Genomic DNA, 26,870 nt, shown 5'->3' on the forward strand with positions numbered 1-26,870 from the left:
CTCCGTAATACTTTCAGAATCCATCCACTCCTCGCCATGTCCTCTCCATCCTTTTGCAGGTCACCACCGCTGCCTCTCCCCCAGGGCTGTTGCAATCAGCTCCTCACTGTTCTCCCGGTTTCCTCTCTGGACCCCCTACAATCCACTCTCCCCCCTCGCATCAAGGGCAGTCTTGGTAGAACGTGAGTTACATCACGTCCCTCCTCTGCTAACCCTCCACTCCGTGCAGCCTTCCTGTTACACGCAGAGTAACATCCAGTCCCTGGTTTACAAGCCCTGCCCGCCTTGGCCCCTGCCCTCCCATCTCCCATGGCACTTGACTTGCGCTGGCGTCTAACATCCTCCAACAAGCCACACTCTCTCCAGCCGTGCAGGCTTTGCACTGTTGTTCCTCCCCTGACCTTGACATGGCCAGTTCCTGCTTGTCATTCAGACCTCACCTTCAATGTCACCTCTCCAATGCCCACCTCTCCAAAGAGAGGGCTTTTCTGACCACGCAGGGAGGTATCTGTTCTCTTTCTGTCCCACCACCCTACTTTAGTTCTTGGTGTAGCACTAACACTTGGGTGCTGTGAACCCTACAGTGCAGACTCCATGGAGGGACCACGGCCTCATGGTTCACAGGGGCTTAGCCCGACAAATAAATGTGATGAGTGAATAAATGCTAGATTTTCCATGTATCAGCCTAAGCTCTTGAGTCCTCTGTGAAGCGAATTTCCTCCTCTGTAAAATGGGAATGAGAACACCTACATCAAAGGGTTATCAGAGGAAATGCATTCAAAATGATTACACATTATGAGGCTCCTGGGAGATGCTAGTTATTATTTCCCAAGTCAAGTCAGTTTCCTTTTTGGTAAAATGGGGATAATATTTGCTTTCTAGGAATCTGTCAAAGATAAAGTAAAGCAGATAATCCAATAAATGTACAGATATTTAGAACAAAGTTTTAAATGCAACAGGCCCTTTCTTCCCTGTGAAGATAGTGGAGGGAAGCTTAGAAACAAAACCCTTCATGCTGGTTTGGAGCACGCAAGACTTTTGGCTACGAACAAGAAGTCTGGGATAGGAACAGGCCCAGAAAGGCAAAAAGTCACAGCTGATCTAACAGAAAACCAGGAAGGGCAGAAGTGACCCATAACTCTGAAATTCTCCTTGTGTTTACAAAATAGAAACGGTTGGAAGAGTCAGGGCCTGTAAGAAATCACGCTGCCCCTCTTCTCACAAGTGCCTTCCAGGCTAGTCCTCTAGGCCAGCACAGCTAACAGAAATGTCACACAAACCACATGGGTGATTTTCAGCTTTCTATTAGTCACATTTGTAAAAAGTAGAGAAACGGGCGAGATCAATCTTAATAATATTATCTTATGGAACCCAATAGGTCCAGAATGTTATCATTTCAACATGTGATCAATATAAATATGACTAAAGAGTTATTTCACATTCTGTTTCTCATGCTACATCTTTGAAAATCCTTTCACACGTACAGGATGTGGCATTTCTGACTGGTTACATTTCAAGTGCTCAATAGCGATGTTGGCTAGGGGCTTCCTTGTGCGATAGTGCAGCCCTAGACTTGACTTTTGAGGTGTTCAAGATCTTGTGCTACTTGTGGGGCTGCAAGGGGAGGTCATGAATAATTTTGTAAAGCATGACTCCATTTGTAATCCCACTAAGTTGCCTACTGTTATTCCACAGCTGAAGAAAAGTCCTAGTTGACTCTTCCACTGGCCAGTGAAGAGCCTAAAATAAAATTTATTTTAAGACTCTAAAGTATTGGGTTAGCCAAAACGTTCGTTCGGGTTTTTCCCTAAGATGCTACAGAAAACCCGAACGAACTTTTTGGCCAACCCCATAAATGCCTGTCATGGAAATTTATTTACCTTCTGATCTCCATAGACTCTTTAAGACCTGTAAAACTATTTGAAACTGTGCCTGTCTGTCTGTCTATCTACCTCTCCTCTGGAAGTGATAATTAGGAAGCTTACTCATTTAAAATCAAATCATGTCCCTTTCCTCCCTTTGTTTCAGGGGAAGATTTATGAGAAGCTGTGCTTCTTCAGGGTGGGACAGTTTGGTCCATGGTTTGCAAAGCTAGAGAATTTCAATAATCAAACTGTTGCCTTTAAAAAATATCAAACTTGGAAATGGGTTAGAACTAAACACATCAGTGGAATGAGCTTCAGGGCACAAGAAAATTATTATGGAGTCAAGTTACCCAAAAATCATTGTTCTCCTTTGACTCATAAATCAATTATAGAGTCTTGGATTTTTTGGACATAGATCGGTGAGTTTTACAAAGGACAGGCATCAAAGCCTGGCTGTGGAGGACACTCTGAGGATCCAAACAATCGTTTCAGCATTAGCGTTAACAGTAATTTGAGAGCACAGCAACATTGCTGGGTGAAACTGGAGTTTTCGCGCAGGCAGGTTAAGTCTTTTGGAAGCCTCCAGCCATGTTGCTTATTAGTGGCCTGGTATGGGATGCAGTCATGTGGGTTGTTGGCGTGTGTGATGCTAATTACTTGTAAGGCCAAGTTTTTGCTAGGAGCTTCTGTTTGGAATCATTAGCAAACACATTTTCAACTTTAGGCCACCAACAGAGGCTCTAGTGCAGAACAAGCTAGTGTAGCTTAAGGGTGTGCAGTGGGGACCATGGGCTGTGGGGAGTTCTCGTTGCTTATTCCTGGTTTGGAGGGACGCTAACTGTTTACAAGCACAGAAGGTGGCCTCAGTTCTGCGGTTACCTTGGCCATCTCTGGAGGACCACATGGCATTCCCTGGGCCTGCAGACACGGTGGGGCACCGAGGCCATGGCTGCATAAATTCTGGTAAATTCGTTCCCACCACCAATGGGAAAATACTCGCTCTCCTTTCCATTTCTCTCTGCCTCCATGCCTAAGAAACCCAACCCTGCTTGGTCAGAACTACTTCCCTTGCTAGAAAGAGAAAGAAGGGAAACGCTGTCTTGTATAACAACAGGGATGATTCCACAGTGGACTTTCCAGTGGGCCCACTTTTATTAATTATTCCACTAAGGGGGCATGGATGTCTGTTATGATGTCCAATTTTCCAGACTCTGTGACATTTAAGAGTTTCCCATTACAAATCAGCTTGAGTGAGCAGTAGGGAATATGGAAAAGCTTACACAAGATTTTCTACCATTTAGAGCTTGTATTCAAGTCGGAGTTGCAGAGGCCTTGGCAAGTAGGTACGCCGGGGATTGAGGCCAGTGCCTGGGTGTCAGCGGCCCCATGCTGTTTAATGGGGTGACCCAATCCAGATGTTGGAGGATGCAGGAATTCACAAAGGTGATGAAAGCTAGTGGAGTGCCCCCAAAGCTAACTCTGCCGTCACTGTGGATTCTGAACATAACTCTGCCCTCGATGGTCTTAGCCGAAAGAAAAAATGGAAAAACACTAAAACATTAAACAAGTATCATAAGAATGAACTTATAAAGTGAGACTAGTAAAGTCAGAGAGTTGTTTTTCTCTCAAACTTTCTATTTCAAACAATTTAAAGGAAAAGTCAAAGTTATTAATAAACGGCAATACCAAAAATTATGAATTGCAATTATAGTGAAAGTTTGTTTGAATAACCCTTAAAGTTTGTCTGAAGATGCCCCTAGAAGACAGTGTGAACCCTCTCTCTTTATTAAAGGCAGGGTTTTTTCTGAGACGTCTTTGTCCACTACTGAAATGTGGTTGCCTATTAAGGGAACATGATAAAAGTTTACAAACAGCTGTGAATGCCTGGGGGTTGCAGAAAAAGTCATAATCCCTAGCACAAGAACATAAATTAAGCCATGTCCTCAGTGCTGTGAGGGAAAGTAAAAAGAAAAAAAAGAGCCATAGTCCCTTTCCACAAATCATTTACCGCTTACTCAGGGAGTGAAACATCAGTACTGGCTTTAGATTAAAATGGTGTGAAATTTTGTGGCAGTAGCTGTGAGCCCACGAGGAGGGAGGGGCCAGATAATGAGCAAGAATCAGGGGAAACCCTCGGAAGGCTGAGGGCTGGGTACCCGAAAGATGTGAGTAGACGAAAGGGTGGAGAAGGCAGAGTTCAGAGGTGGGGTATGACTGCTTTCCTTTCCCCCACTCCATTGGCAGCCTAGGCCTCCTCTCGCAGCTCCTCTCATCTGGGCCTTCACACATGCTGTTACTTCCAACCAAAAGGCCTTTGCATCACTTCGCCAGGAGAGCTCATCCTTTAGGTCTCAGACCAAAGTTCTCTTCTTTTCAACGTCTTCCCTGGTCCCCTAGTCTGGGTTAAATCTCCTTGCTCTATGTTCTCATGGAACCTCAAATGCTCCCCATACTTCCATACCACTTATTACATTAAGTTCTAGTTTAGTGCTTTTCCGACTACTCTGAGGTACACCCCACAAAGGCAGGGGCTTTGCTTCGTTCATGCTAAATCGCTGCCTAGCATGGTACCTGCGGTAGGGTAGGAGCTCAAGACCTATTTGTCGAATGCGTGGGTGTACTCTGTCTTAGACACAGTGTTGGTGGTAAAGGGGGAGGTAGGCAGAGGTGGAATCAGGGAGAGAAAATATGAGGTAACTTGGGAACACAAGCACACTGCATGGGAGGGCAGGTCATTGTGGGAGGGCAATCGGCAGGTATGTCATCTTGGGCAGGGTATAAAAATGGAACAGTGTTGGGAGGTGGGAGAAGGTAGGAGGACAAGAAAGAAGGAGATTGGGTGGCAGGGACCAGCTCTACCTTCCAAAATTCGGCCTGGTTTACCTTTTCTTTAAGAGATCAAGCCCAGTCATGACCCCCACCCTCTTCTCCTGGCTTGGGGTGAGGACTCAAGGAGAGCCAGGCAGTGTAGGGCTGGTGGGTTCTGGTCTTGCCACTTCCACTAATTCCCTTTGTGACCTTGAATGGAGCAAGGGTCTTCTTATGAGAGCATTAATCTTCCTAATATGAAAATAGGACATAAGTAAGGTCGTGATGGGGAGCAACTGAGAAAAGGTACTTGGGAGTGTTTAGAGGTTTCTCCATCACCTTTCTGGACCTCAATTTCCTTACTTTAAACGTGAAAGGACTGGGATCATGAGGAATCCCCAATCGGTTCCTGAGACTGAGGGTCAGGTTGAGGTGGGGTGCTCATGGGGATGACGGGAGAAGACGGGCATGCGTGTGGATGTCTACAGCAGGCTGGCTCTTCTCCACACTATGAATTCTGGAAGGTGATCTCCTAAGTCAGATTCTGCCATCTAAGACTCAACCCAACAATTTCGGGCCAGAACAGAACTCCCCACCAGCCTGGGTTAGAATCAATCTCAATTGAGGTCTACTGCAGAGCTGTAGATCCCCTAGAGATGATCTTTTCCAATGCCCTCAGCTGGAGGAGCAGGCCCGTGGCAGCCAAGTGGCTAGACATAAACATCACATTGGAACAAAGTAGAAAACTTCCTACAACGTTACACACTTGGGTGAAATTTTGATCCTAGAATCAAGCCCGATCTCCCTCAATCCTGACTCTGTTTGGAAGGAAAGAAATGAGATCAGAGAATTTCAAGAGGGGTGTCTTTATTACCTAGCCCTGCCTTGTTCCGCCCCTAGTATTTAATTCTTCTCTGTTTGCTCTCTGCAACTTGATACCAGATCTTGACCTGCTGTTGCTGCAGCTGTTTGGGAGATGAGGCAGTTCAAAGGTGAAAGTCATCAGCTAAGCTATAAAATGGTGATGATGATGAGTATGGAAGTATGTATGGGTGTGGAAAAAGAGGGTTAGATTATGGGGGATTGGAAGAGGAGGGAGAGACTTCAACCACATCAGTTGCCTTCACATGTATTTATTTAAAGAGACCTCCTCCTGGGAGCAGGAAGTGGTGCAAAAAAAAAAAAAAAAAAACAACAACTCAAGATGGTATATTTTGCAGCATTAACTTTGGGTTTAAGTTCTCTGAAAAAAGTTAACTTTGCAGGTTTTGGGTACAGTTTGGTTTCTGCTGTGGACAGAGGATGTCTTGAACGTTTTCTGTTGTAAATTCAGGCAAGTAAGCCGAGAATTCTAAGTCCTCATGTTCCTCTCCAATGAGACAGTGAAGGAGAGATTTCCAAGGGTGAGAACTGAATAAATTCTACTGAGAATTCAAACATCCAGGGAAGGGGCTCTGACAAAATAAATCACACCCTCTCGCGTTTCCTACGATTTGCTTTTTTTCCCTTTATCTTAAATGATCTACTCGTACAAAAGTTTATGAAAGGTCAGAAGTCGGTGGCTAGCAAATGGGACTTTCTCTCCAAATCTGTTGGGGACTTACAGCCCGGTGTCAGGCACCAATAGACATTGTGAAGATCCCTGTTTACTCAAAGTATCAACCAATATATTCTATGCAAACCTTTTTTCCCTATGTTTAGACAGAAATGTTTACTTTTCCAGCGGTTCTGTGAATTGAATTAAAGAGCAGAGTGACTAAGAAAAGACTCAATATAAAGCTTATTATCTATTGTGCAAGAAGGAACTGACCTTCACATAAAGATTTTAATACGATAACTTGATTCTTTTGGTCATTGCTGATTTAAATATGAGAGATGAATTCTGAGAAGAAGTTTCCACACATGTTGAGATCTAACTGAACTTCTCTGAAATCAATTGCAGTTTTTCAGGGGAAAGAAGGGAAGAAAATGAACTCCCATCTATTTGAATTATTTACACTTGTCATTTTATTTCATCCTGACAACATCTACAAAAGTAGGGATTACTGGATTACTTTGACGCATGAGGAAACTGAAGCTAAGTGAGGCTGATTAATGTAACGGAGGCTATCGGGCAGCGCTGGGAATGTAACTTGGGTCTCTCGAGGTGAAAACGATCCCTCTCTTTCTCCATGTCATGTTGCAACCAGTTTCAGAGAGTGCCACCTTCATCTATGTCTTTTTATTCCTGATGTCACCATTTACATTCAAGCCTCATGATCCATGCTTGGACCGTTACCATAGCCCATTATCGATTTACCAACACATTACATCCATAGAGTTCTTGTGCTTGGTAGAATGATTTTAACCTGGCTGTTCTGCAAGACAAAGACACCTATGGCCAATTTTTCTATATACATTAAAAACAATTAACTCTATTAATATCTAGTCAAACCAGAGCTTTGCAAAACTTCTGAGAAAATCTGTGTGTGATTAAATGTCTTAAAATACAATATAATTTGGCACTCTAGGGGCTTCCCTGATGATGCAGTGGTTAAGAATCTGCCTGCTAATGCAGGGGACATGGGTTCGATCCCTGGTCCGGGAAGATCCCACATGCTGTGGAGCAACTAAGCCCGTGCGCCACAACTACTGAGCCTGTGCTCTAGAGACCATGAGCCACAACTACTGAGCCCACGTGCCACAACTCCTGAAGCCCGGGCGCCTGAGCCCGTGCTCCGCAACAAGAGAAGCCACCGCAATGAGAAGCTTGCGCACCGCAAGGAAGAGTAGCCCCCGCTCACCGCAACTAGAGAAAGCCCACACACAGCAACAAAGACCCAATGCAGCCAAAAATAAAAAAATAAATAAATTTTTAAAAACCCCTTTAATTTGGCACTCTAGTATTTATCGCAGATGAAGATTAGCTCAAAATGGCTATAGTGTAAATTTTTTAGTCTGATCATCAGGGTTGTTCCCCCTCCAGCCTTAGGAGGTACACCCATCCCTTGCACTCCATCCTGAGATGTCTCCTTTCACTCGGCAGGTTGGCCTTTATGGGCTGCGAGCTGGTCCTGGAAACCTGCTACCTTGACGTTTCTACATCCTGTCTGTTGACTAAGTCCCGACTTCCCTCCAAAGCCCAATTCAAGTCCTACCAGTCCTGGAGAAGGTATCCCATCCTCTCAGGCTGCCAGCGATTGCCCTTCCTCTGTGGCTCTCGTTCCCTTCAGCTCTGTCTCGGTCTACCCCGGGAACTACCTTGACCACCATCTCTTCTATCTCCTCAACCAGCCGTCTGTTCTTTGAGGTCTCATGCTTGTCTGCCTTTTTCATGGAGCCCTTCCCAGCACTTCAGCAGGATCTGCTAATAAGGAACATACTTAACAGGTTGAGTAAACATTTCCTGCTCTTGGGTTTCCTCTGCTCATTTTATTTTCGCCGATCAGTGTTGTCAGAACAGAGGAGTTTACTAGAGATGCTGTGAAGAAAATTCAGAGGAAAACTGATGTGAGAAGTCTCAAAGGCAAAAGGTTTTTCTGTGAAAGGGAAATAACTGATGAGAGCTGCAGGATCACGTGAACTTTCCACAGAATGTCAACCAACCGACCGCGTGTATTCTGGTTGCTGGGACTTGCCCAAGTCATCAATTTTCACCACGTTGTTGGGGGGTGTCTTAGAATGTTCTGATATTTATGCAGTTGGATCTGTTGTTTCACCAGCAAGCAGTTCAAATGGGGATGTTCATGTCTTTACACAGACACCCATGTGCTTTAAAATTGCCAGTATTCGAGAAAGAATGTCTTAGCACAGATAAAACAGTGGCTTTAATGATTTTAATTGCCTAGTAATTTGAAAAATTGTTTCCCCCTTATGCTTATAGGGATAACGTTAAATGAAAGAATTAGACACTAAGTTATACACATGTATGATTACAACTGAATAAAGAATAATCATACAGGGTAAAAACTCTATTAACTATGTAAATGCTTTTTTAGTGAGGACAAGAAATGCTGGAAAGGATGTTACAAGGAATGGCAAAATTGGGGCAACCCATTGGATGGGGCGATATTTTCAGAGGTACCTAAAGCAATCCTTGGGAGGAAATGCATTGCTTTCTATTTTCAAACGATGGGGGTCACCGCTAGCTCACATGGTGCCTTTGTGTGAATGAGGAGAAGGCACCCCTTTCTGAGGTGGGATGCATGCCTGTCCCAGGGAGGCTGACCTGCCCAGTGGTGTTCAGGGTGGACCTCTGTCACAGGGCACGGCCTGCACATCTAGGTGCCTGTGTGCCCAGCAAACAATTCTTTGGAAAATGGAAGTGATCTTAAAGAGGAGAGTGACCTGAAGAGTAATCCCGCTAGTACCTGGTAGAGCAAGGGACTAACTCCAGAATTGTTGATTTAACTTAATCCTGATCAAGAACATTTATTGATGGCTTTGTCTATGAAACATAGGGCTATGCCACAATATTTATATATGACAAGGATCCCACTCTTAAGTAGCCAGTTATAACCTGGTATAAAACTAGTTTATTGATACTTGTTAGATATTATGGTATTAACTTATTGGAGAAGTGGGAGGCCTCCATTAACAAAACAAAACAAAACAAAACAAAAACAAAACAAAATTTCCCAAAGCAGTTACCACTGCTCTTTAGGTGTCATGGGTAGAGAAGGTCATTATTTCCATTCTGCCACCGAGGAATATAACATACAGCGATATAGACAAGGGACCAACAGTGGGTTCTCTTGGGGGTGGAGTTTTGAAGTGAATTGCTTGTAGCATTGCATCCCGAATTACCACGTTTCTTGCATGAAGTGGAGACGCCCACCCTGGAACTGAAGAAAGTGCTGATGCGCGGGAGGGATGGGATTCCAAAGGTGGGGCTGGTTTCCTTTCCTCACTTTACCTTCACCTGTCCCACTTGGCTAGCCTATCACAGGGAAGACAGAGGCCATCGAATGGGTGCCTCAACTTCCTGCCTGCTCACCCATACCGGAGAGCCCATCTTGGGCTCTGCCCCCCAGATCACTAAGGAAGAGTGGCATTTCCTAGGCTGTAGGTCATCTAAGTCCTCCTAGGGGCTCCTGCCGTCCATCAATGAGCTCTTCCGCCTCTTCCCCTCCTGGGCTTCTGTCATGAGCACTTAATCATTCTCAAGCCCTTCATCCGAAACAAACAAAGAGCTTCTGTCAACTCCAGCTCTCCTCCAGCTACTGCTTTGGCTCTCCCCTCCCGTTTTCCACTAAGCTTCACTCCTGCCCCCATCACTGCACTGAACCTAGGTCACCAAGGCCACGAGGACCTTGTTACTGCTAATCTAATTAGAGGACGTGTCGGCTTGTATCTAAATTTCCCATACTTGACCCTGTTGACACCACCCTCCTCCGTGATGTACCATCTTCCCTTGGCTTCCATGACCCCAGACTCTCCTGTCACACCTGCTCTTTCTCTGGCTGGTCCTTCTTAGTTTCCTTCTTCTTCTCCTTTTTCTTTCCCCACCTCGACTCAAAGGATGTGACCCTGGGGGTTCAGCACTTAACCTATTTCCCTTCTCTCTCTCCATACTCTCCCTGGGCTCTGCATCTATTCACACTGGTCTCAACTGCCACGCTAATGATGCCCAAATCCTTGCCTCCAGCTCAGAACTCTCACCAGGGCAAAACTGCCTCCTGCACAGATTGGGCGACACAAGTGGGCATCTAGGTGCTGCAGGTGTCCACGCTGCGCGTACATGACTCCGAGAGTGAGCAGCTCCTGAAAGTTTGTGCTCTAGGCGCTCCGCGGTACCTCAACCTCAGTAAGTTGAAAAGCTAAGCCCTCATCTTCCCTCCCAAAGCTCTTCCTGTGCCCCCATCCTGGTGAACGACGTCACAGCCGGCTCAGATCTGGAGGTCCTCCTCGACAGCCCCCTCTCTCATCCTCCACACCAGCCAGTCACCAAATCCAGTCATTCTGTTTCCACAACCTTCCCTGAATCCAGACTCTTTCCTCCTCCTGTCACTGCCTCCGGTCAGGATGCCACCATCTCCACGCTGCAGCCAGCATGACTTTTCTAAAATACAATCTGACCACAACTCTGCCTAAAACACGTGGCGGTGATTCTCCACTGTCTCCAGGGTGGGCTTCACGGCCAGCAGCCACGCTGTCCCCTCTCCCCGCTCCACCGCTGGCTGCCGCGCACTGTCCTCCACCAAGCCCCGCTCCTCATGTCCCCCGAAGGAGCCACAGGCCATGTCCAGATCCTTGCTCAAGCTTCCCTCTCACAGAAGAGCCTTCCTCCACTACTCTCCTCTGGTCTCAGCCTAAATGCCACCTCTAGAGGTCAGTTTTGACACCAAGGCTGGTGAAATGCCCTTCCTGGGCATACTCCCCCCACCTCTCACATTCACCACAGAGCCTTTCACACAGGATGGTGTTTGTGGCCTTAACGGTTTGTCCCTGCTTCTCAAGGGAAGGGACACAGCTTACTAATCGATGAGCGGCCAGCACAAACTCAGTGCTCGTCTCATGGAAAGTGTTCAGCAAGTATCTGTTGAATGCATGAAGCATTTAAGGAGTTCTGAGTGTGGACTTCAAATCTGATAGTCCTGAATTAAGCCCTAGATCTGCCCCTTCCCAACTGTGTGTCCTTGGGAAAGTTAATAACCTCCCCCGAGTCTCAGTGTCTGCTCTGTAAAATGGATTTGTTCTTGTGGATGGATTTGTGCTTCTATAACCAGCTGCAATCAGTACAGTGCTTCATGCTCTCTTCTCTTTCAGCTCATACGCTGAACTCCAGGAAGCCAGAATTAAGTCCTATTCTAGTTGGCATCCCTGGTGCCCAGCCCAGTGATGGGTTCTTAGCGGGGGCACAATAGATGAAATTTGATGAAACGATGTTTGAGGGAAGGCAGCCAAGGCAAAGAAGGAAGAGGTAGTGCAGGGAATGTGGAGAAAGGAGAAAGGAGAGGGAAACAGAGTGTGGACACTTTCTCTGAGTCTGCTTATGTTTCAGGAGGCTCATCTGCTTTCGAAGGACTGGGCTGAGGGTGCTCTCTCCCCTTGGAGATAACCTGCCCGGATCATTCTCGCCTCTGCAACAGTAGGAAGCCACAGGGACCCATGTGACCGACTCAGCTCCCTTATTGGAAACAGCTGTGCAGACGGCAGCCCTGGGGCTGGAGCTCCGGTAGAGGATTTCACAACCTCCAGGGCTGTGCTTCAGATGAGTTTCAAACGTTGTTTATATACGTCTACGTGTGTGCTTCCTGGGTCTCTTCTGATTGCCATGAGGCCCAGCCTTGCAAAACAAGCTCAGAGCGTGCCTTAGTATTTTGTTCTTGCTGATAGTAATGGAATGTACCAGCCTCCCGATGCCAGATCTGGGAGAAACCAAGAACCTGAAAACAAAGAAGACATCCAACCCCAGTGGCTCCTCCCAGAGCACATGAAGGGGGTGGGGCATTAAAGCTGGGGAGGGTTTAGGCGGGTTGATATTTTGACTGAATTCCATCCAGAAAAGACATACGAGGCAGAGTTATATTTTCTCTTTTCCATCCTCTTTATCCAAGCAGTAACAATATTGTAGCAGGCAGGATCTATGTTTACCGTCTTCCAGAGAAGAAAGGGACTGCTTTGAGCACATAAAGATTGTAATCATCCATTTCCCTTATGCCTATGAGACACAGGCCTAGAGGTTTTGAAGGGATGTGGAGAGGTGCTTTCAAATTGTTCCAGGAAGGAAAGAAAGGATGCTGCCTGGGATGAGAAATAGGGAATTGGACCAGATCACTGATTTCTCAACTCCAGTTGCACATTAGAATGACCTGGGGAGCTTTTAAAATCCCAGTATCCAGACTTCATCACAGACAAATTAAATAGAACCTTTGGGGTGGGATCCTGGCATCAGGGCTTTAAAGTTCCCCAGGTAATCACAACATGCAGGTTGAAAATCACTGGATCCTGTGAACTCTGATCTCTGAAGCTCCCTTCCATTTCTGGCTTTGAAATTAGTAATCTAGGAACAAAACTGTCTGCAGCTGGCAAGACTTCCCTACAATTGGTTGGGACTTAATATTTAGGCTTCAGCTAGAGTGGTCACCAATCCTGTCAGTAGGCGTTCTGTGGAGAAACACAGGAAGGTAGTGGTCGGTAGTCAAATAAGCACAGAAAGGTTGACTTCGAATCCCAAGCAGTCAGGGTTAGAGGGATTTTGATGGGCATCTCATTCCATTTATCTCACTGGTTTCCCCAGACCAGCAGCATCAGCATCACCTGGGAGCTTGTTGGAAATGCTAGTTCCCAGGCCCCACCCCAGACCTGCTAAGTCAGAAACTGTGAGGGTGGGATCCAGCTACCTGGGTTTTAACAAAACTTCTGGGTGATTCTGTGCTCAAGTTTGAAAACCAGTGATCTGCTGCAGGAATCCTCTACTATATCCTGGCCCAGTGGTTTAACTGATTGTATCCCTGTTTGGTAACACGGAGCAAGCCCAGTAATCCCTGGGGATGCCCATTTGTTATTGAAGTTCGTCCTTCAATTCTTTAGATGAAATATGCTTCACTGTAACTTCTACGTGGGGCTCTAGTTCTGTCTTCTGGGATGACCCAGAGTAAATCCAAGTCATGTTCTGTACTTCAAAGACTTTAAGATGATGTTCCAGGGCTTCTGGTTTAATACGTCTGATAGCTCCTGAGAGCACTTCTCCCAAATTTACAATAAAATACACAGGAAGATACAGAAAAGGTGCCAACTCACATTACCACCCAAAAATAAGACTGAGGGAATAGAAGTAGTAGAAAATTTTTGTGAAAATTTATGTCATCTTGGAGTAGAGAAGACTGTTCTAAGTTTGACACCAAAGGCAGAAATTATAAAGATTCACAGATTTAACTATAAAATTATAGATGACGTCAATATATTTTTAAAAACTTAAAAAGTATATGACAAGCTAGAAAAACTTTGCATATGTATATTTTATATATATATATATATATATATATATATAATGTTAGACTTTAAGTTTCATGACGTAAGCATCATATACTTAATGTATAGCACAGGGTCTGACATAAACTGAGTCCTCAAAGCATTTGACTAATGAACGAATGAAGATGAGTTAAGCAAATGGCCATATAAAAATCAATGCTAGGGACTTCCCTGGTGGTGCAGCAGTTAAGAATCTGCCTTCCAATGCAGGGGACGCAGGTTCAATCCCTGGCCAGGGAACTAGATCCCACATGCATGCTGCAACTAAGAGTTAGCATGCCGCAACTAAGACTCGGAGCAACCAAAAAAAAATAAAAAATCAATGCTAAAATATACAGTAGAAAAATGGGCTGAGGGCATATATAGGCAATTGACAAAAGGGAAAATAAATATTTGAAAAAGATGTTTCACTTCAATAACAGAAAATGCAAATTAAATTAGCACCTATAAATTAAATTAGCACCTATCAAATAGCTAACTTTAGTAATGTTAATGGGAGATGGGTTTTTCATTGATGCTGACTCTAGGGTTAATTCACACAGTGTTTCAGGCAATAATGAATAATGAGGCCAATCTGGCCTCGTTATCAAAGCTCTAAAATTTCTCATGTTGTTCGATCCAGCAGATAGCTGCCTTCCTAATCCTAAGGGAACATTCATGAGTGTGCACAATGATTTGGCAACAAGCATACCGATTACAGCCTCATTTATAAAAATAAACACTTGGAAATAAATATCCAAAAAGAGAAGATAGGCCGAAATATTATGTCACAGATTGACAAAGGAATACGACACAGCCATTAAAATGATATATAATGATATGAATGGCATAGAAAGATTATTCCTCAAACATGGTTAAGTGATTAAAAATAGTTTATAAAAGGGGTGCATAATGTGATGACCAAGAAATGACCAAGTGAAAAAGCTCTCAGGGTCCTTTAAATCTTCCTCAGACTGAACATTCCTCATTCCTTCCACCATTTCTCCTTGAACGGTGAGCAAACTTTCTAAAGTCAGAGTGGCCCTGGTGTGTAGGAAGCCTCGGGGAGCGTCCTGGAAAATGCTCATGGGATACAGGTTCTAATTTCCAGACTTTCTTGGTAAGTCTCTGTGAATATGCCCTGCTTTGGCAACACCCCCTTTAAAGCCCGGGTCTGGACAGCAACTTCTTGTGTTTACAGGGATACTACGGGAACAATGAACAATCTTACCAAGGTGACAGTTCACTAGGTAGAGATGATGGGAAAGACATTCCAAGCAGAGAAACTAGAATATGCAAAGGCGCAGAGACACAGAAGATGCTGGCATGTTCAGGGAATGGTGAGCAATTCTAGGTGGCTGGAAAGCTATTTGGAGTGATGGGGGAACCTGGAGGTAGTAGCAGATGAAATGATAAGGGAAGCCTTTCTAAATCAAGCTAAGGATTTGCGTCTCCTTCCTAGTCTTGGCCAGTCTGAAGCCTTGGGATGTTACACTGAGATCCGTGTTTTAGAAAGAGCACAACGGTGGCTATATACTGGAAGCCGGGGGCTGGTTTAAGCAAAGGATACCATATGCTTAGTGAAGTCTTTAAATTTTAGGATCGGATGTGTTGCTGGTTTGCTTTTTAAGTGGTTTCTTCTGGTACTTTCTTTTTTATGTTTGCTCAGGATCTCTTGGTGGACTCCAACAAACAATAGGACTGTGAGCCCACCCCAGGCAGAAAGAGGAAGATGGGTGGTGGTGGACAGAAAGCATTCATGTCTCCTGCTGTCATCCCATTCATGTTTTCCCTGACCCTGGGCTTGGGCAGCTCCCAGGAGGTGGGCACCAATTCCAGGGAAGGATGTGGCTCTGGGCTCAGGCCTCCTGGAGCCCTCTGCTCTGCGGTGGAGGCTGGAAGCTCTCAGCTTTTCCAGCAGCCGCAGAGGCTCTACCGGTGAGCCCGTGTCTGCCTCTCTAGGGCTGGGGTGGGTTCACTGGGGGAAGCAGGAGCAGACAGGAACCGAGAAGGAAGAATTGCCAGGTTCCTGTGAGGTCAACACATGTTTGAAACAAATCAGAACGAGAATGTAATTAGGTGATGTTTGGTTTTGTTTTTGTTTTAAAGGAAAAATTCAGAACCTGTGACTCGTGTTCACGAGCACATGCCTGGATGTAGTCATTTTGAGTTTATGGAAAATGTGGTCAGCCCCATAAATCAGTGCTGAAGAATTCTTACAGAGCCATCCCCGTGCAAGGAAGTCAGGTCTGTAGCGAGTCTCCTAAGATTATGCAAAATAATACAGAGTAAGCATGTAATAATAAGCTACAGTATAGTCTTCTCTACTCCTGGAATTCTTTCCTGAGTTGCCATGAGGAAGCTGTGAATTTCTGTTCCTATCTAATCTGTGACCTTTCTTGTGTAACTCCTTGTGTACGTCTAGATGTCTGTGGCCATCACCATGACTACAAGGACACAGTTCTCTGCAACTATTCTCGCATGCGTCTTAAAGATTTTAGCAGGATTTCTATACAGAAAGCCCATTTAAAAGTAGGCTGAACAATCATAACTTGCAACACTGCTGAGAATACAGTCAAATGTATCCTAATTCTCAGCCCGCCTGTCCATCGCACCTATTATTTGGTGTGATTGGAAAATGAAAATTCAAGGAGGAATCGTATTTCTCAAAAGCACACAAGACATCTTCAAATGTGAAATACAAACTTTCATTCAGAATTAGTAAATAATAGATTCAATCTAGGTGTGATTCACTAGAAGAAATTCCATCCATTTTCATTTCATTGTTGTTGGATTTACCCCATCAGCCTTTTGCCCTCAAACAGTTTGGGTTCTTCTATCTTCTATACCATAATATTTCCCTCTATCCTTCCTCTTTCCTACACTCCCTTCTCTGCTTGACCCAGTTTAGAAATTTGTTTCTGCCAAACTGGTCAGCGGAGAGTGGAATGTTAACAAATCTGAGTGATGATTTTCAGTTGCTCTGAGAAGAATGGGCTTGTTCACTGGACTACCATGTTCTATCACAAAAAATAGTACTGCTGAACCCGAGTTTGGGTATCCTATTTTTTTTTTTTTGTAATCTGTTAGATGAGTCTCATGCAGGCTAAAAAAAATTCTTAATTTTCCACAGAAACCGTATGTATAACTTCTAAGGCCAAATACCACCCTGAGTACAAAGTTGACGACCTAGGCTCATTTCTGTTAGCTGTAGAGTTTGTACTTTCCAATCTGCTATGGCAATGTGTTCGTTGACGTGCACAGACAAAATACAAATTCCATGTGTCATGAGGGCCAAGCTGGCCCAGCATTTATATGGCCTGGGACTTTTTTTTTTTTTTTTCCGGTATGCGGGCTTCTCACTGTTGTGGCCTCTCCCGTTGCGGAGCACAGGCTCCGGATGCGCAGGCTCAGCGGCCGTGGCTCATGGGCCCAGCCGTTCCGCGGCATGTGGGATCTTTCCGGACCGGGGCACGAACCCACATCCCCTGCATCGGCAGCTGGACCCCCAACCACTGTGCCACCAGGGAAGCCCTGGGATTTTTTTAAATGTCATTCTTGCCTGTTGTCCCTGCCACAAACTGGAGCAGGAATAGCTAATTGGCTGCAGCCTGCACAGGCTGTGAAACTTTAGACCAAAGCCCCTCAGCCACAAGCCACCCATTGTCACCTGTCACCAGGTGCAAAGGAAGGGGGGCCTGCCTAACTGGCTCTGCTCTCGTGTTTTATTAGTTGTGCTGTGTTGCAGAGTGGGCAGGGTAAAGACGTGGGTATATCTGACACACATCAATTGCAATATAGTTTGAATTTTTGCATCAACCCCTCACAGACAGTAGAAAAGCACAAAGTAAATAATCCTAATAATATTTGCCCTGACTAAGCATTACCAAGTGTTCAAACGTTAGGCCACATGCTTTACAAACATTACCTTCTCCAACCAGCCACCTGTGAAGTAGGTATTACCAACTACTTTATAAACATGAAGTTCAGAGAGATCAAGTGACTGGCCTGGAGTTTTCCAGGCAGGAAGGAAGCAAGATTCAAACCCACCTCTACCTGGTTTGAAAGGAGCCCCAAATTAGACACCTTGATTTTGCTTTGGGGTTCATGTGCTTGATTCCCAGAGCAGCGGATGCAAGATGCAGGTCGCGGGTAGTTGAGGGAGAATTTGGTCCCCAGCTTTGCTCTGTAGATTTTATGAAAGAGAGACTAACTCTTCCCGGAAGACATAGCAATGGTGTGATTACAGCAGAACTGAGGTTGTTTCCAGCATTGTTACTATCTGAACAGAACACAATATTCAGCTTGTCTTGTCCTCTGTTTCCTCACTTACAAAATGAGGACTTTGGCTAGATGGTTTCTAAGGCCTCTGACGCCTCCTCCCTTTCTGTCTCCTTCTAGTTGAGACATCTGAGCTTGGCCCTGACAGTTTCAGGGCAAACCCTCACCAGGGTGGAAGGTCCTCCCGTGATCCTGGACCAGCTGGGCCCAGTGCCTGCTGGAAGGTGGGGGAGTTTTCTGTGGCCCCTATTCCGTCGCTTCATCCTGTGGCCCTGGCGTCCTGCTTGTCACCACTGGCCAGTGTGGCTGAGAAGCAGCAGGCCTCTCCCCTGGAGCTACCTGAGTAAGAGCCAGTCCTGCTTTATTCACACACTGTACCTGTAGACTCAGAAGCCCAAGTCCTAGGACATTAAAGCTAAGCTATTTCTGTCAAAATCCTTTTCAAAAAAGCAAGGCGAAACTCAAGGTCTTGTAAAAACCCAAGTTTTGAAAAGTAGTGTCTGATTTGTCACAACATGAAATCACAGCTGGATTCCTATATCTGGAGTTATTCTGGCTCAACAGTCAGAGAGAGAGAGAGAGAGAGAGAGAGAGAGAAAGCAAAAAGAACGCATGTGTGCGACCCCGTTAATGCATCCTACCGTGTCTCCTGGCTGTGGACGCATCACGGACACACGATCGTAGCCTTTCCTTAGCAGGACCCACAGGGCATCAAGTTTTCCCTGAAATAAAACAAATGCACCAAGATTACATCTGAAACCAGACCAGGGGCCAGCACCGACAGGCAGAAACTTCCATGCTTCTTAAGTCATGTGAACCACACTTCACCGGCAATGCAGTCGCCATAAGATGTGACTCTGTCGTCCCTGAGTTCAAATGTGGGCCTCAGGAATGGAGGAGGAGGAGAGACACATCCCAGAGGACCCTGATGCTCGCGCAGGAGACATCTGCGACTTCAGTGCAGCCTCAGATCTGCAGACACGGAGGATTCATTCAGGCTCTCAGCTTTGGCCCTCATCATATTCCCAGGCAACTCCTCACACCGCAAGTCAATCTTTTCAACTTGCACTAAAGTTTTTTCTTCCCACTTAGTGTCCAGAGTTTACAAATGAAACAATGAGGACAGATTCAAGCAGGAAGTGACTAAATAGAAGCATGGACAGGGTGAGACCAATGAAAGGCCCCTGGGGCACAGATCCATGGCTGTCCCTACGATGGGCTCTGGAATCCCAGGCTCGACAGACAAATGACCAAAGATCACGGATCACCACAAATCACAACCCCCTTTGGAGTTGCAGGTGATTGGTTGAATCTGGAAGGAGTGAGTCTACGAGTGCTAAAGTTCTCACAGTATGTGGCAAAGGCAGTCTAACGTTCTAGTTCCCTAGACATGCTGAGCAGAGGCTGGTTTCTGCCACTGCAAACACTAACAGAAAAAAAAAGAGACATTTATTTAGCTTTGCTCTTATTATTATTACTATCTTTTAATATTTTGGCTGCGTTGGGTCTTCGTTGCTGCGTGCAGGCTTTCTCTAGTTGCCAAGAACGGGGGCTACTCTTCATTGTGGTGCATGGGCTTCTCATTGCGGTGGCTTCTCTTGTTGCAGAGCACGGGCTCTAGGGGTGCAGGCTTCAGTAGTTGTGGCATGTAGGCTCAGTAGTTGTGGCTCGCGGGCTCTAGACCGCAGGCTCAGTAGTTGTGGTGCACGGGCTTAGTTGCTCCACGGCATGTGGGATCTTCCCGGACCAGGGATCGAACCCGTGTCCCCTGCACTGGCAGGCGGATTCTTAACCACTGTGCCACCAGGAAGTCCCAGCTTTGCTCTTATTATTAACCCTGGTTAATAACGGGCAGAAGTCACCTTTATTTTGTCTTATTTCCCTTCATCACTCTTGTGGTGACCAGGACAATCTGCTCCCCTCCACCTCCAAGGATGACATCCTAGTCTCTAGAACCTGTGAATATGTTCCCTTTCATTGCAAAAAGGGCTCTGCAGATGTGATTAAGTTAAGGATCTGGAGGTGGGGACATGATTCTGGATCATCGGGTGGACCCAATCTAACCATATGGGTCTTTAACAGAGGGAGGTAGGAGGGTCAGAGTCAGAGAAGGAGATGGCGCGACAGAAGCAGAGTGAATGTGATCCCATGTGAGAAGGATTCAACCCACTGTTGTTGGCTTTGGGGAGGAGAGGGGGCCATAAGCCAATGAGTGTGGGCAGCTTCTGGAATCTGGGTAAGACATGGAGATGGAGTGTCTTCTAGGGCCTCCAGCAGGAATGAAGCCCTGGCTTCACCTTGGTTTTAGCCCAGTGTGACCCATTTTGGGCTTCTGGCCTCCAGAACTATAAGATAATAAATTTGTGTGGTTTTAAGCCACTAAGTTAGTGGTAATTTGTTATAGCAACAGTATGAAACCAATACAGCCCTTATCACTCCCTGACGTAGTCTATTTGCTTAGTGTCTGTCTCTGCCATCTGGAATGTGAACTCCACGAAAGCAGAGGTGCCACTGGTTTCGTTAACTGCTATATGCCCAGCCCTTAGGACAGCTTCTGGTGCTCAGTGAATATTTATTTGTTGGAAGAATGAATGCATTCAGTGCTACTGAGTGCTGGGCTAGGTGCTTTTCTATGTGTCTGCTCCTTTCATTCTCCCAGCAATTCCAAAGGGTTATGGAGAGGGAATCAGAGAGATCAACTAACTTGCCCAAAGGCACACAGTATGTAAACTGGAGAGGTGTGATTGGACCCCACTCCATGTCTGTCTAGTTCTAAAGCTCATAAACTTTCTTTCTTAAAATATATTTTTAAATTGCATTGATTATTTTTTAAATCGAAGTGTAGTTGATTTACAACATTGTGTTAATTTCTACTGTACAGCAAAGTGATTCAGTTATACATACATATATATATATTCTTTTTTTAAAATATTCTTTTCCATTATGGTTTATCACAGGATATTGAATATAGTTCCCTGTGCAAAGCTCGTATACTTTCTCTTATACCAATTGCAGGTTCTTGCCTGTGCAGATCCTTTAGAACAGGGTTTCTAAACTGTGGATTGCGACTCTTCAAGCCCTCATGAAAAAATTTTGTGTATTAGGACCAGAATTTTTAACAAAGAAAATAAAATAGGAAAGAAAATATTTGAGTTAAGGGCAAATGGGGAGGATAAGTATGCATGGGTGTGTGTATGAGGAGTGTGTGAAGTGAATGCACACTTGTGCACACGCATAAGCATATACTGGGCCAACATGTATTTCCTGTTGGGGTCTCAGTCGGGCATGTTTGAAAACACTGATCTGGAAGAGGTCTTTGAAGGATAATGCTGAAAGGCTGAGAGAGTCTAGAAACTTCAAGTTCCTTGCCACAAAGCATTCGTAGTGGCAGCGTCCATTTAAGAATGACACCTCGAAGACTTGGTGTTTTGAAATTATTTTCTGGCGGGTTTTATTTAGATACAAAAAATGTGCTTTTGAACCTTTATCAACTCTGTTGCTCGAGTTCTTGTGGTCTCAACTTTGTCTTGCTAAGTGTCATGTTTCTCATCTCTCTTGGCCAAGTATTTACAAAAACCTCTAAAAATATTTTGAAATGACTTTAGAATGCTGGAAGGACCGCTGCTGGGTTCAGCATGGTTTTCTGCATTAAACCATTTCAAGCATCAGCTAAATGTTTTCCTTTAAGGTTCTTTGGGATAAGCATTTATATTTCAGGATACAACCAGGTGGATTTCCTGGAAGAATGCCTCTTTTTCTTTTTCTTTCGCTTTTTTTGGGGCAACTCCAGGTATTTGGCTTCGTAAATCATCCCACCCTCAGTGTTCTGTGCACTGATCACTCAACTCCCTGACAGATGAGGAGCAATGAGATGGGGCTGAAAGAAAAAGTAGCTGTTGAGGAAGTGTATTAATTAACTCAGCAGAAATCTAAAGTGCCATGCGGGGCAAAGGGGCAGAAACCACCTAGATGTGTAACACCAGGAGGAAGGGCTGTGTTTCTTGGAGGCAACAGATCATAGAGTGACATTTCAGCACAAAACGACTGGATTCAGACTGTTTGTATTCTGAGGCTTCCCCTCACCAGCTCACCAGCTGCAGCCTCGGACAAGCTGTTTCATGTCCTTAAGCCTTACCTTACTCATCTTTAAAAAAAGAGATAATAATACTGTCTACCCTATAGATTTGTTCAAAGGCTTACAGCTAGATATTGAAGTAAGATACTTGTCTCATAGAAAGTATTCATTCAGTCTTATCAACGATGGGGTAAAGTCATTAAAATGGAAAACTGGGAGTCTCTGTAGAAAGATGGAAATGAATGTAATGCGGATGTAAGAATCCAATAATTTGAACTTTGCAAGCATGGATCTACCCGTCCTTCATTTGGTGCTCCTACAACTCCATTCCCCCCTTTCCGTCTGGCTTCTGTGACAGTGTTTGATGACCCCAACACTCCACCAAAGCTGCTTCGCTAAGGCTGCCCACAGCATCCCGGCTACCAAATGCCTTGGCCACCTGTGGCCTCATTTTACTTGATTCTTTAGAGCGATCAGAGGCTCTGGGCCTCTCCCTTCCTCACTATCCCTTGGCTTTATCTTCTCCTTCCTATAACTCTCATGATCCTTTTCAGCCTCTTCTGCTCCTCCCCTCTGCTTACACACGATGTGGTGGTGTCCCCTTGCTGTCCCCCCTCTTCTAGTCTCACCCCCACGCTGAATGCTCACTTTTTTTTTTTTTTTTTGTGGTACATGGGCCTCTCACTGCTGTGGCCTCTCCCGCTGCAGAGCACAGGCTCCGGATGTGCAGGCTCAGCGGCCATGGCTCACGGGCCCAGCCGCTCCGCGGCATGTGGGATCTTCCCGGACCGGGGCACGAACCCGCATCCCCTGCATCGGCAGGCGGACTCCCAACCACTGCGCCACCAGGGAAGCCCTGAATGCTCACTTTGACTACTCTCACCGGGTCCCATGGGTCAAACTTCCACCTGTCTGCCCATGGCTCACACATTCTTACTTCAGCTTAGTCCTCTCTTGAGCTCCAGATCCAAATACCCACCGAATCTTAGTTGTAATGTAAACGTATCACAGGTATAAAAAAACCAGACATCACATACTGAACAATTTTTCCCCAACCTGCTCCGCTTTTTGCATACCCCTCCTTGGTCCACGGCACCACTGACATCCAGACGGACAAGGCGGACACCAGAGAATCATTCTCACCTCCTCTCCCTCTGCCACCCCTTCATATCCAGCTTCGACCACGTCTCTCGAATGTTCTCTCTGTCACAGCCCCCCTGTCACCTCTTCCTGTCCAGCCCTGTCCCACTGTCTCCACGGCTACTGCCTTGGCCTAGGCCCTCATCATCTGTCACTCATCCTGAGAATAGTTTCCTGATTGGTCTTTTACCTCCAGGCTCCCAGTCCTTTCTACTACTTGATTAATAACACATTTCATGGCTAGCTGGAACGGATGCTTTGCTATTAATAAAATAAACCAAGGGACATCTTATTAGCAGTGTGAATTTAGGCAAGTTACCTAACCTCTCTGTGCCTTGATCTTGCCATCTGTAAAACAGGAGGAGTAGTAGCAGTTTCTAATTTTGAGGGTGGTGGTGAGAAATGAAGGAGTGAGTGCAGGAAAGGCCCTTGGGACTGTGCCCGACTTGTGGTACATGCTTCACCCAGGTTAGCCCTTCATGCAGGTGAGCTGCTATCATGAGTTGTCCTGGCCAAGGTGAGACCAGATAGTTCTGGTTGTACCTTCAGTGTTCTGAGCTCGGAATGTCCCACAAATGAACCCGAAGTCCCCATTCTGTGTGGCACAGAAAATGATCTTGGTAATCTACCCATCCTATACCTCTTTCTCCTCCTATGCCAGGTAGCTTTTAATGCAAGAAGAGCTGAAGTAAGCTTTAGAATAAGAGTGTTTATAACCAAGAAGACGATAAACATAACTCTCAAAAGTCAAACAGAAGGGCACAGCAAAGGCCCCTATGTTTAATTTTCTGAAAGGAGGCAAAAGCCCATCATTTCAAGACTGTAGCTACTGGGCTTATTAATAACATCCCTTTAGGGCCACAAGAGCCTCAGGGGATTCTTCCAAGCAGTCCCTGGGCTTTACCCACTCCTCCTGGGGGGAGCCTTTTTTTTTTTTTTTTGCGGTATGTGGGCCTCTCACTGCTGTGGCCTCTCTCGCCGCGGAGCACAGGCTCCGGACGCGCAGGCTCAGCGGCCATGGCCCATGGGCCCAGCCGCTCCGCGGCACGTGGGATCCCCCCGGGACCGGGGCACGAACCCGCGTCCCCTGCATTGGCAGGCGGACTCCCAACCACTGCGCCACCAGGGAAGCCCCTGGGGGGAGACTTTGAGTTGACTCCACTATTTCTCTCAGATCTGAGTGTCCCGAATGCATGCGTCTCTCTTCAAGGTGCATGTCAAGACACTGGTCCTCACTCCCGAAGAGCAATGCTTCTGTGAAGCTCAACGATTTCCTACCATCCTGGGAAACCTCCACCAGAGTGCATTAGCTGACAGTTACGTATACCTTTCTTTCATATGAAATTGACACACTTTGACTATAACATGAGAAATGGACCAATTCCAGGCTCCCAAACTCTACCTCAGCCTCAGACAATCAATACTTTTCATACCACAAAGGCTGGCAAACTGGAGGTCCTATGGCAATGCTCGCTTTTGTTTCTTCCTAAACAAGAAGACTGTGCCGGGGAGGTCTGTGAGGCCCAGCACTCAAAGCATCTTAGTGCATGGGCTTTGTGGCTGGGTTTCTTCTTTCTTTCTTTTTTTTGGGGGTGATGGAGGGCCAGGCAGCAGCTGTGTCTTCTCTTCTGGTTTGTCTGCCTCAGCTGTTTGGAAGTTAGTCAGAGGTTGAGAATTTTGAGGGTAGTTCAACTTAGAGGGCTGTTAGAGACGAACACATTTTTTTACACCTTAAAATATATGGTAAATATTGTGACCCATGCTTCCCTTTAAATGAAATAAATTAATGCATAAGTTGGAAACTTTCCTTACACACACACACACACACACACACACACACACACACACACATACACATAATCACACATGGTTAATTTTTTTTCTCTATTTTCTTTTGGTCTCTGTTTAAACAATGGTTGGAACCATTCTAAAAAGTAGCCGGGGAGGGACAAAAAAAGTCTGTTGACCATCAACGGCACATCTAACAGCATTTAAGGCTTCGGTGTGTCTTACTAGGCTACATATAGCTTCATTCAGAACCGTTTCACCACTGAATGCTGCTTGATTACAAGGCTGAGGTGCTTAAGGCCAGGGATGACAGGTTCACCTTAAAGAAAATGAACAGAACACCACCCGCTCCCCGGCGCTGCAACAGCACAGGCCGGTCCGCCGTGCCAGCCAGGTTCTGGCTTTGGTCCTTCAGCTGTCATTTCTGTCATTGCCAGTCACATGGAGGAGCTACTGGAAAAGGAGAAAACTCATTTCTCTGAAGGCCGCAAGCCTTCCAGCAAACCTGAAAACAGTCCTGGTTTTAATCTTTCTGGTGGTCATACATCTGGGCATTACTTAACTCGCCTGAAACGGTCAGTCCCAATTTAACGAGAAGCACGGGATTGCTGTAAAGCCAGGGGGTGAAAACTGAGCAAAGAAAAAGTCAGGCCAAATATCGGAAAATTTCTTGATCATGAGCCTGGAATGAGGAAAGGGTGAAGTGTGGTCAGTGTGGTCAGTGCCTTAAATTAGCCTGGGCAACGGCGGGGAGCAGCCCATTGCGGACTCTTTCTCTCAGTGAGTTCCTGCGGGATGTGCTTAGGCAATGTGCTTCCCTGCTTCTCTGCTCCTCAAATCTATTTCCTGAAATGCACGAAAAAGCGAGTCAAATGCAACCTGTTTAAAGGTGTATATGATTCTGACCACCTTCATTGGGGAACCAGGACTCTTCCCAGTACCTCCTGAAAGTTTTGCACTGGATGGAGGCGTTCTCCCTGTTTATAGTGGGGCAGGTTATCCTCCATGAGCTGCCTGCCGCTATCCACTCTCTGTGTTTCTCTGCCTTCCTTGCTCCATGCCTTGGAAGCCTGACCTCTACAGATGGCATCATCTAGCTTCCCTCTGGTGTGGCCAACAGGTGGCATCAGAGGGAGACGAGAGTTGACAGATGAATGGATAAAGACGTGGTACATATATACCATGGAATCTTCCTCAGCCATGAGAAAGAATGAAATAATGCCATTTGCAGCAACATGGATGGACCTAGAGATTATCATACTGAGCGAAATCAGCCAGAGAAAGACAAATATCATAAGATATTGCTTATATGTGGAATCTAAAAAAAAAATGATACAGATGAACTTATTTACAAAACAGAAATAGACCCACAAACATAGACAACGAAGTTATGGTTACCAAAGGGGAAAGGTGGAGGGGGGCAGGGATAAATTCATAGTTTGGGATTAACAGATACACACTACTATATATAAAATAGATAACCAACAAGGATCTACTGTACAGCACAGGGAACTATCCTCAATATTCTGTAATAACCTATAAGGGAAAAGAATCGGAAAAAGAATATATATATGCATAATAGAATCACTTTGCTGTACAGCAGAAACTGACACAACATTGTAAATCAGCTAAACTTCAATTTAAAGAAGAAGGAGGTAAGAGGGCAAGATGAGGGGCAGGTCGGCACTTGTTCCTTCTGCTCCCTCCCTGAGCCCTGCCTTCGTTGGTGGCTGCATTCTTTTTAAAAATTCTTTCTTTCTTTCTTTCTTTATGCCCTGCCTTCATTGGTGGCTGCATTCTTATTTATTTATTTATTTATGTATCTATTTATTGGCCATGCCCTGCCACTTGCAGGATCTTAGTTCTCTGACCAGGGGTCGAACCTGCGCCCCCTGAAGTGGAAGCATGGAGTCCTAACCACTGGACTGCCAGGGAAATCCCTAGACTCAAGTCAGATTGCCTGATTTGAATTCGAGCTG

At 45.5% G+C, this 26,870-nt stretch overlaps 1 protein-coding gene across 1 annotated transcript in view; it reads right to left on the reverse strand.

Annotated features, from left to right (window-relative positions):
• Window positions 1-26,870, reverse strand: part of ANTXR1 (ANTXR cell adhesion molecule 1) — a 246,169-nt gene that overhangs the window by 37,263 nt on the left and 182,036 nt on the right. The window contains exon 17 of the mRNA XM_079940437.1: window positions 18,530-18,610. Within this exon, the coding sequence (XP_079796563.1) occupies window positions 18,530-18,610 (81 nt within the window). The remainder of the gene's footprint in view (window positions 1-18,529; window positions 18,611-26,870) is intronic.

The sequence above is a fragment of the Stenella coeruleoalba genome (assembly GCF_951394435.1).
Source record: "Stenella coeruleoalba genome assembly, chromosome: 13".
Taxonomy (NCBI): domain Eukaryota; kingdom Metazoa; phylum Chordata; class Mammalia; order Artiodactyla; family Delphinidae; genus Stenella; species Stenella coeruleoalba.